The 12,412-nt window shown below is 33.9% G+C and overlaps 1 protein-coding gene across 1 annotated transcript in view; it reads left to right on the plus strand.

Moving 5' to 3' along the window:
* Positions 1–12,412, plus strand: part of STXBP5 (syntaxin binding protein 5) — a 241,811-nt gene that overhangs the window by 202,481 nt on the left and 26,918 nt on the right. Inside the window, exons 17-19 of the mRNA XM_085310828.1 lie at positions 1,557–1,682; positions 2,176–2,327; positions 11,303–11,368. Coding sequence (XP_085166954.1) covers positions 1,557–1,682; positions 2,176–2,327; positions 11,303–11,368 — 344 coding nt within the window. The remainder of the gene's footprint in view (positions 1–1,556; positions 1,683–2,175; positions 2,328–11,302; positions 11,369–12,412) is intronic.

Below are 12,412 nucleotides of genomic sequence, written 5' to 3' on the forward strand. Positions count from 1 at the left end.
GTTTCAGGAAATTAAGTTGACAATGAAAGTTTCTTTAAAATTAATATTTCTAGCTTGTAAAAATCTGAAAATGCTTAACTTCTGCCTGCTATATGAAGTTTTGACATAGATATTAATATAACACAGATCTTCGTACTTTAGTGCAASTATTTTTAAATGGCAATAGTATAATTATTTTGAAGTCTTACTGTTTATTGAATTGAATAGGCCAGTTAACATTTTGCAGCTCTCCTTAACTTACGAGTTTCTGGCTGCTTTTCATTGGGCTGTAAAACTCTAAGGTTATGGAAAAACTGAGTGAGAGGTAACTGTAGGATTGTAACAATATTTTTTCATAACTCTAAGAGAATTACTTTGTATTTTGGAAACAGGAAACAGACAATGAAAGAGTTGTCCTATTCTTATGGATCTTCATCATTTAAAGTTCTGCAAGATGGCTTTTAGTGCTCCTAGTAGAGATCTTTGATCCAGTTGGGATTTTTAATTTTTTTTTCTATATCAGACATTAAGGGTTCTTTTTTTTTTTTTTTAAACTCCTCTGCAAGAGTGCATTAGGAGGCCTCTAGACTTTCACCTTTTCCTAAAAAAGTGTATATTGCACTTCATTGTAAGATASAAAATACAGGCATATATGTGCTTTTGTTGTCTAAGGTTAAGACTCTATCTTGAATTTTAATTCCCTGAGCAAATCAATCCAAAAAAGAACTAATTCTGTTAATGGGCTTATTTTCTTTGGGTTTTCTTATCTTATTGATTGTACTGAATTGCAGAACTAAGTTCTAAGCAAAATTGGAAGAAGTAGAATAGTAGAAAAGTTGGAAAACTTTGAATTCTTGTAAAATAACATATTGACAAACCAAAATATGCATTAATACAAATGAATGGATAAAATAAGAGGATTTCAAAAGTTGGAGAAGCTTATGCTTTTCATAATCTTTCACCTTAAAATACATGAGAGTTCTAATCCTTTCTGCAGAATATGTCTAAGTTTGCCAAGTCTGCCTCTCTGATCATTTACCTTGTTTGCAATTTTGTTTTTCATCCACACTGTCAACTTTTGTTTGTAGCACATATTTATCTCAATACATTGTACTTCTGTTTTCCTTTTCAGTGCAATTTCCCTCCCTACACACACACACACACACACACACACACACACACACACACACACCCCTCCATTCTCTAAATTTATAATTTCTCCCTTTGGAGAACAAATCTATAATTCCTTCCTTTAAAACACTGAACACCTTTATCTGTTCAAGTTAAAATATACTCAATATCAGAGTCAGTATAGCTGTTAYTTTTTGCTCTGAATGGGAAATTGAAGTACTTGTGATCATTGGTCAAGACATTTTCAATTAGGTAATGATTTAAAGGGCCCTTAAAGTAAATGACCACTAATGTGTTTTCTTCCTGGTTGCTTCTATTTATTTAAGTGTTTTTTGCAATTTTTCAACTTTAGAGTTCAGTGTTACAAGAATTGAATGAATTCTAAGCCTACAAGAAAAAGAGTATAAGGAGTCATAAAAAGATARCATGTTTTGTTTACATTGCAGAGTTAAAAATTCTCCCCTCAAGCAGTCTCCGGGCTACCAGATTGAGCTAGTTATCCAACTGGTGTGGGTGAGTGGGGAACCTCCTCAACAGATAACAAGCTTAGCAGTCAACTCAGCGTATGGCCTGTAAGTATATTCTACACAATTTTCATTTTTTTTCATTATTTTGTTAAAGTAGATACTATCAAAAATTAAATCCATGTGTGTTCACATGTACTGCAGAGCAGCGCAGGAGAGGCAATCAGTTTCCTGTCCTTAAAAGATGATTCCTTTGGTAAATCGTGGCAGAACTTGATCATATTAACATCAAAATCAGATGAGCATCATTCTTCCTCACCTATGTTGGCACTGTAGAGCAAATAGTAAATGTCAGTTGAGACTTCTTACAGATAGATTGGCAAGTATAATGACAGTGATCTGTCTGCTTTGCTCAGTGTCACATGTGTYTTTCCAAGAAAACACTTAACCTAGTACTACATTCTAAAACAGTAACTTATGTAAAATTTAGAGTAATCTTTAAAATTAAGCTCTTAAAATTCTGAATGCTAAAAAATACCAAAATAAATTTATACCAACATTTGATTAGCATTATCTTTCCTCCCGTTTTTCTTTTTTCCAGGGTAGTTTTTGGAAACTGTAATGGTATTGCCATGGTTGATTACCTCCAGAAGACAGTGCTCTTGAATCTCGGCACTATTGAGCTGTATGGTTCTAATGATCCTTATCGCAGAGAGCCACGATCTCCCCGAAAAACTCGGCAACCATCTGGAGGTGAGGAGACCACAGCTTGTTTCATCCAATCGTACCTTTTTCTGAGCTTATGTGGGCTATTAGTGTCTTTTCTTTAAATATAATTGTGCTGTTTTTCTACTGTAACCGTTCTTTTTTCTTGATCAGTCTTTAATGCCAGTCTTTTTGCCTTTGTTACTTCGCGTTTCCTTTAAAAACATTGTTTACTGGAATCTATACTGACCCTTGATATCATTACTTCTATTCTTTTATTTTTAATTAGTGCAATGTATTTCTAAATGAGTAGATGGGAAAACACTGAGGAGGAAGGTTTATAGATAGAAGTACAGTTACACAGTAAATATATACCAATTATAAGATTTTAATAGCATAGCTTCAGCAAGTCTTAATATCCTGGTATTTCTGATAAGCCTGATACSCATATCACATGCTTATATAAACCCACTAATATTTGCATTAAGGCTAGTACTTCTGTTGGAATCTTTTGACTTCTTAATTTAAACTTTGACTAGAATGTCCGTGATAATCTAAAGGAATTTATGCTATGTATTCTGTTATGTTAGTTTGMAAGGAAGCCTTTCATTTGAATGAATCAATTCCATGTCTAAATTCAAACTAGTAACATACATCCTGTTTTGAAAAAGACTTTGTTTTAAAAAGTAGATGTTTAAGAAAGGTGTTTCTTAGCAACTGAAGAGGAAAATGACCTTTCAATCAAAATTTTAGCCTTATTGCCAAAACAAAAAGTTAACAAAGAGGAAAAGAGATCATTTAAAAAATGCTATCTAGTGAATATTTTTAGTTAATTCAGAAAATAGCTAAAGGCAGAGCTATAAACAAGATCACTTCTGCCCCAAATTATTATTTTTTGATAGGATATAGAAAGCTATTCAAAAAACTTCTTCATGTCTAATGTTAGTTTATCATGAGTGATCCAGAAGAAAGTTCAGGTAAGTTTTTTGTTAGTTTTATTCAAATGAAAATGGGCACTCTGATACCTGTTTTAATAAATCATTGGTTTGAGAAAGATCCAGTTACCACCAGTCAGTTGAGTTCAACTGAGGAAACTRCCCTAAAAAATATTGACATAGAAATGCAATTCATGGCCTTTCAGATAAGATCTTTTCTTCTTAAACAAATAAAGACTTTTACTATGAAAAAGATCCTTTTTGAGAGGGGAAAAAAAGAAAAACTTTACTGGTTCAGTGTTTTAATTCCTCTTGAGAGCAAAGAATTTAAGTTCTACTTCATATATTTTAGATTATAAATTGTGTTAAACCCCACTTGCTTTTTCTTATCTTTTGTTATTTTAATGTGTTGTATCTGTGTGACTCAACCTTAATTTACAACTGTATGTCCAAGATGTTCATGAATTTAGTCTTTTCTGCTCATGAATATAACCACTGTTACTTTAAATCATATTTATATTTTTCATCTTATGTTTTAATACTAACAATCTGCATGGCAAAAGCATCTTTTAAACCTGATTATACCAGTTTTTCASCTGGCTTTTTTGTCTCAAATGTACTGTTAGTGTCTCCGTCTTTCCTTTTCTCATTGCTTCATTAAGGTATGCTGACTGTGGCTTCTTGCATGTGCGGCCTTTCTAACTTATATTCAGAGTCTGTGAAAAAGCTTCGCACCTCTTATATAAGTAAGTCATCTCATGGCAATAAAGTATTTTTGAACATCGGAATTTGATTTGTTGACTTGCTATTCGCTCACCATGAATACTTTTCTTAATCCATTTTAAGCAATCACGGATATCTATTGTATTTCTTGACTGTGGCATCTCTAAAAGAAACTTGAGGGGAAAAAGCTACCATCATATTCTTTCCATTTTGAGGAAGGTAAAAAGAAGAAAAAGGAGATCTTGACTCTGAAGTTACTGTTATCTGCAAAACCAAGATTTTTACTCACCAAATTTTGTGTAGTTGTTGAGATATGAGGTTAGAACTTTACATTACTTGGTCCACTTTCTGGCAGAGAAGGCTTCAAAACTCTAGTTACAGATGTTGGAGTGGTTTTGTTTATTTTTACATTGTAAAAAGCAGTGACTTGTCTTTTGCATGTGAAAGCTCACTTCTTCAAAGACCTCATTTGTAGAGATTAAGTGTGAAACATTTGTGTATCTCATAGCCCTGTATAAATTCCAAGTAGGTAATCTCCCACTCTTTTTATTGAAGGAGATGAGAATAAAAATAACCTCAAGGAAGAATGGCCTGCAAGTTAAAGAAACATACTTGAGATCATGGTACAATTCTGTTAGTTCTATGATTTTTTTTTCCCCTCAGTGAGCAAATGAGTGAATTTCAGGAAGGGTGTGCTCAATAGCTAAATATTGCTTTCTGCATACTTCTCCATCCCTTGTTGCAATGGAGAAGGAAAGCTTCCAACTTAAGATGATACAGAACCAAAAACCAGGACTCATCAATGCCTTAATAGTATAAAGGGAAGCAGAAAATGGGCAAAAATCCCAAAACTGGTCTCTGGAGCTAGCAATTGTAAGGCTTAATTTGCTTGGAGTTTTTAATTTTGGAAAAAAGTTGTAACAGGTTTTGTAATGGAATGGAGTTGGTTTCTTAACTGCATAGCTGATTCTTTCTCCCTGCTCCATCCAACCAACATCTTGTTTAGCTGAAGTTACATGCTCAGTTTCATTAATACAAATATGAAGAGATTTTTTTAAGACTGAAAATTAATTCTCTAGAGTTAACATTAAACATTTTTAATGATTYGTGTTTCTTTCAATGTAGATGTTTTACTCAGACTGTAGATAGCTAACCTTAAATAATAAAGCATTATTGCTGGTGAAAARTTCACAAATAAGAAATCAGTTAAGTTCAAGCACTAGCCTTTGTTTCATTTATAGGATAGGAGGTATTGGAGCTGGTCAGAAACTTTCAGATTTTGTATTCTTTCTTTATTGAACATTGAATATCTGAGATAGTGTTCTTAAAAATGCAGAGAACTTGTATTTTCTTTCTTCTGTTCTGAGATAGAATGTCTTCATTTAATTCTTTTATTTCTGTCTTAAAACATTTGTATTTTAATATATCTAAATTTTATATTTAATTTTTATGCATAAGATGTTTTTCAACAACTAAACAGCTCTAATAACCGTCAGGGACTATTAGTACTCTTTTTCTAATCCTAGAATAAATGCTTACATGTGATGTAGATGTTTTAGAGAAACAGTGTATCTTCTCAGTCTCTTTGAGACAAGTAGCTTAAAATAATAATAATAATAATAATGCTACCCTATCTGTGCATTCAACCAGTTTCTTAATTAGTTACATGAAGTTTAGATTCAACCAGCATATGACAGAGGAACATATTGTTATGGTATATTGTGTCTCAAGATTAGTAGAACCAAAAATCAAATGATTTTAGAATAGAGAGGAAAGGAAACTTGTTCTGTGCCGCTCTAACAATTTCCGTAGGTTTTCAACAAAATAACAAAAAATGATCCTTCCTCATTAAGAACCTTGATGTTTCTGTTCCCACATGAAGTGTCAATTTAATATATCATTAGTATCTGCTTACATATTTATAATATAGCAAAAGGCATGTCCTGAGTTAACMCATTGAAAGTTTTTAGAAATACTTTCTTCAAAAAGTTCATAGAGTTAGCATTATGTATCTCCTAAAATATGAATATATGAAAATATGAGATTTTTCCCTTCACTTGCATTGCAAGAATATGATGAATGTGTCTGTCTACTCAAAACTCTTTCTACTCAAAAACAGAATTCAAATTCTCATCTCAAAGCAGCATCTATTTAGAGACAAGGCTCTATGCAAAGGCTATGTACTGTCATTTCAGGCTATCTCCACAGATAAAAACTCCCAGTTGAGATCATGTTTTGGAATTTATCRTTAATTCATATCAGGTACCTTATTCATATGTTTTGGGTGGCAGTTTATAGTTTGTGAGGCATATGGTATGTATGTTTTTGAAAAAGTAAAAAAAGCACTGGCTATGTCTTGAAACTATTGCTTGTTTTGTTACACTGTTTGCTAAGTATGATAGGACCATCACAACCATTACGAGGAACACCAGTCCTGGTAACAAATGTAAAATTAATAAATGTAAAACCAAACATCAAAGAACTTTTCTGTGGACAGCTGAGTTATTTTTGTCTATTTACTTATGTAATTAAGTTCACATAAGACACCAATCTTAACAGTTCAACAACTTTGCTTTCTATTGATGGGAGTTAAGTTTTATATTATTTCTCAAATAGTAAAATATAACAACTTTTTCRTGACTTAGATCTATAGGCAGCATTTCTTAGTATTGTAAGAGATGGTTTAGCATTGTTCTGAAAAAAAAACAGTTTTTGCATGCATATAATACTTTTTTTTCTTGATTACTCAGCAAAAAACCTTTTCTTAGTGTAACCTAAAGGGTTCCAGGGCTGATGTTGAATCAAACGTGAAGGAAATATGTATTTAGATGTTTCTRTGTTTTGTTCTTGTTTCCCCATCCCCCTTCCTCCTTGAACTGGATCTGGGCTTGAACTTATTTTCAAATTTTAACTTATACTGGATCTAAACCAGGCCAACATTAGCTCTGTAGCTAAGCCAAAAGCAGAACTGAATTAGAAGGTTTTGAAGTTTTTGGGGTTTCTTGTTTGTTTTTACTCTCTCAGGTTAATTGTATTTAATGCCAATTCTTGTRTCTTCACATCAAGTTAGTTCTAGTTGTAGTTTTTAAATAACTTGGTTCCTGGTCTGGTAAATTATGTTTTAATCTTAGATATAGTTGCTGGAAGCTTAAGTGAAAAAATTGGCCCATGTTTTATGAAACTTTTCCTATATATCAATTAATTTCAGTTGTAATGATAGGGGGAGTTCTAATGTAGCATTTTAATTTCTATATCTTTCATAATATGATTCAGTTTATTTTTTATATATTTATTTCTAATTTACTGCTACTAGTGTTCTGAGAGAGAAATTTAAAGCTTGTTGGAAGGTCGTTTTTCTGTATATCTGTGTTCTATTCAGGTTGTAAACTTTGCAATTCTGAAATGGAAAACCCTAGATTGATTTGGTTTGGTAGTCTACAGCAAGTTGCACGTATGCTGTAAGCATGAAACCAGGGAACWTTGCCAGGCGAATCTGCTCTGTGACTGTGCACACACTCTTACGTCAAGATACCTGGGGATATAAAAAGAACAGCATTAACAGTTGGTGTAGCTGGTCATTGCCAGAGCTCCATAATTCATAGACTTAGCTCAGATCATCCTTGTAACTCTCCTCTTAGTGTAATAATAAATGAAATTATTATAACTAAAATTGCTTCTTATCTATCCCTGTCCCTTTCTCCTCCCTCTTTGAGAGAGAGTTATGCGGTGATGGTTATGCTAAAATCTCCAAAGTTTAGAAATATGCCATTAACACTGTAATTTTAAAATGTTGTCATAAATGTAACAAGTGTCATAAAACATTTATTCTTTAATGAGGTAAGTAGCTAGCATTTAACATTAGTGTATAGCTTCATGACGAGAGTCTCAGGAATGTTCAGGGGGTTTCTGTTTGATCAGTTAATAAGAGTTATTTTTTAACATGAATCAAATTTTAGCCTCAAGACTTCTGAAAAAGGAAGAAAGCGTATAGGTGTATGACTGCATTCTTTTCTAGAGACTATCCCTGTCAGTGAAGGATTTCACAGAATTTTTCACAGGAAAATTACTGTGGAAAGTTAAATATTTCCYGTGAAGATAAAGAATTAAAATGTTAAAGGAAAAGATGAGGTTAAGTTCCTGAACTGCATCTTTGGATAGTACACTTCTGCTTCCTAAGGGAGCATGATCTGGAAACAGCATGTCTGTTTTTACAAGCACAGTACAGGTTTGTTATCCCAGCAACACCAATGTGAGGATTTACTTAGCATGCAGTCAAAGAATGTTCTTTAAAGCTGTTGCTTMCAGTAATAAGCCTGTCCTCATAGTTTAATACCACATTGTCCATTATTGTCATGACAAGTCAGAATTGAAACTGTACTTTGATCTGGAATAATAAGTGCTCGTATTTTTGCGTAGTGTGTTGTAGTAGAGCTTCTTGCACATTAGACATGTGTAGCTTCGTAATGGAAGCCTGAGCACAGCACCATACCTCAGCTAGCAAACTTCATGTAGCAAAGACCAGGAGGGTCCTGGGGAAGATGTTAAATGTTGTAATTGTCAGAGCAGCTCTTACAGACTTCCTCCCTCCTAGATCTGGGAAGAACTCAAAAATTTACTAAGTTGCATGAATTGCTTTCAACCTATTTTCTTTCCATCTGTTTCTGACCTATGTTAGAAGAATACCTGAATTATTGTACATACACAAATTATATTGCTCATGCAGTAAATTCAGTAGTCTAGGTTTGTGATGCATATGTGTAGTAGGTTTGTTTTTGTCACAAGAGAAATGTGCTTATGTGTAGCTCTCACCTACCAAGTCAACAGATAAAATTACCCAGTCATGTAAGTGCACAAGTGATATATGGAATAAATCATTCCTTATCTGCCCTGACTCTTGGTACTAAAACCTCCATGATCCTACTAGTGCATACTTTGTTTTTCCTAGTCATGCCTGTTGACAACAGCTGCTTGTCATTACCATCATTAGAACATACATTTTTAAGCTGTAGCTGCTACAAGAATGGCAATGAACTGGCATTTCTCAAAGCTTTAAATTCAGGCTTTAGATGCTTATGAACCTGTTGGGTATTCTTTTGTCATGTTTGCAAGAACTATTCCTCCTAATAGTTAGGGCTGCTTTCATTTTCAAACCACATTCAGCAGCTCTGCGAGGTTTCTGTTGGATAACCAATGAAGAGAGAGAGGTGGTTAGAATCAGGGTGTGGTGAGAACAGTCATTAATGAAAACATTAAAATGTGAAGGTGATATTTGTTGTCTGTGAATGGAGCTATTTCTTGAACTTTTGGTACTAGAAAAGTCTACTTAAAGAATTCAGGACACTTAAACTTTCATTACAGAAGAGAAAGTTTTAATCTRCTTGATATGCTCTGCTTGGCTGCTCCCGGCAGGAATTTTTGTTCCTGGTAGTGATGACATAGCCCATTCAACTTTAAAAGCATTTTGTAAGACTTCTGCTTTCCACTGACTGAAAGAGCAGGGAGATAACTGCATATCTCTTGCAGAGCAGGGATATGTTGCAGATACAGTGCAGAGCATCCTTTTGGATGTTAGCTGGCAGAGGTGTCTAGACACCTCCATACGGGTTTAAAAGATCCCTTTCACCCAGAAGAAGACTCGCATTTTTACCCTCATTCTCATTTAAAAAGTTCCCAACCTGGTAACCCAGTACATTCTTCACTTGGTGACTGTTCCCAGTACCAGACACCCTTGCCTGTTTCACATTTATACAGAAACTTTATGAGGATCTGTCTCTAGAGTACTCTTTGTGGATTATTAGATCTCCCAAGGCTGTATTCCCAGAGTGGTTACCAGGGTCTTTCAGTCTGTAAGAAGAGAGCTCTATTAATTTCCAAAGATATTAACAGATCATTTTTTCTGGGCTGGCATTCATTAACAGACTATTTCATAAAGATCACATACACTGAAATTCATCCTTAAATGCATCTGTGGTGTTGCTGTAAAAATACACACACACACACACACACACACACACACAGAGAGAGAGAGAGAGAGAGAGAGAGAGAGAGAGAGAGGATGAGCCACCTGTGCTACTATCTAAAGTTTGTCCAGATCCTAGGGAGAGCAGCACTGGGATTTTTGAAAACTATCTAGCACAAAACTTTTTAGATTCCCATGTGTTTCTAATACTGTCAGGTGCTTCCAGAGCTAGTTTCTCAGAGAGTATGTACCATGACTATCCCACAGTGCTCATTGATTTGCTAATAAATGTTTGGCTTTTCTACCACCACCTTCCCCTTTCCCTCTTCTCCCCTATACTCCCACCTCCCCAGTATAGGGAAGATGTATAGCTTCCACCTTGAATAGTTCCATGTATTGAACCATGTAGTTCATGGACTACCATTAAGCATAAGCTTAACCTACCCATAAGGTCAATTCCTAATTTCAGACAGTCCTATTCATTATGAGTTTTGAGGGAGAATCTGCATATGCTGTTATAAGCAGGCTACATAAGACTATTTTGCAAACAATGAGCTATGTGTGAGTGCAGCGTACCTTTAATGTGTTGTTCTACATTGACTGATTATTTCAAGAGAATGCTTTTTTCCTTTTAATTATCTCTTTTTTTTGGTATTTAGAAAACTATAAAAAATTGACTATAAGAATAAAGTTGTTCTAATATATGTATTTTCTTTTTATCTTCTATTAACATACTGCAGTTATTCTTACAATTAGAGTGGGCAATGTTGTATTAAGAATTTAGTGAAATCTCCATGTGTGAGGAAGAATATTTTCATAAGCAGCCAGTATCTTAAGTTGTCTAAGTGACATCACTGAGTTTTGCTGAAAAGTGAACTAGGCAACAGCAAATGCAAAGTATATCACTGTAACAATGGGAAAGTAATATGTGGAAAAGAAAAACACAATAGTGGTCGCATGCTGGTCCAAGAGCATTCTTAGGAATTCCTTGATCTTCAAAGTCCTCTTTCATCTTTTTCTTTTGCAATTACATATTTGATGAGACTGTAGGATATTTTTTTTCCTTCAAAACAGAAGTTACATGTACTTAATATATATTCATAGCATGCAAATTAACTGTTTAAGTGTTCTATTAACAGTCTGTATTTCTGAAAAGACAGTATTTTCACTGGAATTTTAATGGCAAATGGTTTGTAACCTGTCCAGAAAACTTTACAGTAGTATGAAGTAAGTGACTTTACAGTCATTGTGGCTGCTGTCCAAATGAAAAAAATGTGATTTCTAACATAAATTTTGCCACAACCAACTGGTTTGTATCTGATGAACATTAAAGCTTCTAATTATAATAGAGGAAAGGCTAAAATAGCAACTTTACTTACTCTACACCGTTTTTTTTTGTGTTACAGCCGGTCTTTGTGATATTAATGAAGGTACAGTGGTGCCAGAAGATCGCTGCAAGTCACCCACCTCAGGTAATTATAMGCTTCCCAGTTCTTCAGTATTTTGTTTGCACAGAGGATGGCATGCTTTAAGTCAACATTTAACTAGTTAAGTAATTATAGAAGAACTGTCACCTTCCTGCAACTTGATTTATCATTACAAATGTTGCTAGGTGTGGCAAAACAGCAGTTTTAAAACAAGACTGATTTAAGAGATGTAATAGGAATACTTCATAAGTGTGAATACTTCATAAGAGTGAAGATGCACAATCTGAAATATTCATGCTTTAGAGAGCGTACTCCACTGCAATGGAATTTTTGAAATGTTGGTAAGAGGCACACAGATTCCTGTGATAGTTCAGATGACTGGTGTTTCAGAGAGTCCTCAGAAGTGGCAAAGACTGTGTCTATAAAGAGATCTGGTTTACTTCCACTTCCTTATAAATGGTAAATTACTATTTGCCATCTTCTGAAGATGTCTGATTCTGAAGGAATTCTTGTTAAGGTTAAAATATATATATATATATATATATATATATATATATATATANATATATATATATATATATATATATATATATATATATATAAAAGCTCTGTGTGACTTTTTGTATGTTTCCTTTTAAAGGAAAACTTTAGTAATATGTTGTACTGCTTAGAAGTTTGTTTAATGTTGGCTAATTGAGACTATAGCCATGCAAATACTTAATAGTGCATGTCAATATATAATATTCAGAATGAATATTTCAGATAGTAGCTTAAGATATTTCACTTGTCTCTTCCCGACTACTATGGCAGAACTTCTAATGGCATACATCACTTTATTCATTTCAGTCAAAGCTCTACTCTTAAGCTAAAATAAAAAACTGTAAGTTTACTCAAGTGCYTGGAGAACTGGAGGAGTGTTTTTTTACTCTTTGCAGTTGAATTCAAAATTATAATCATTACAAGAAACTAAAAGTAGCTATGTGTGCCATTTTAGCCTGTACTTTCCAAAGCCTTGACTGTCATCTCAAGAACATGAAGGAATTTATGGCTTGCAGAGTAGCTTCCTTTGTGTTGGACCRTAAAGGAAGC

Source organism: Rhea americana, unplaced genomic scaffold, assembly GCF_003343005.1.
Source record: "Rhea americana isolate MKP2758 unplaced genomic scaffold, rheAme1 scaffold_108, whole genome shotgun sequence".
Taxonomy (NCBI): Eukaryota; Metazoa; Chordata; class Aves; order Rheiformes; family Rheidae; genus Rhea; species Rhea americana.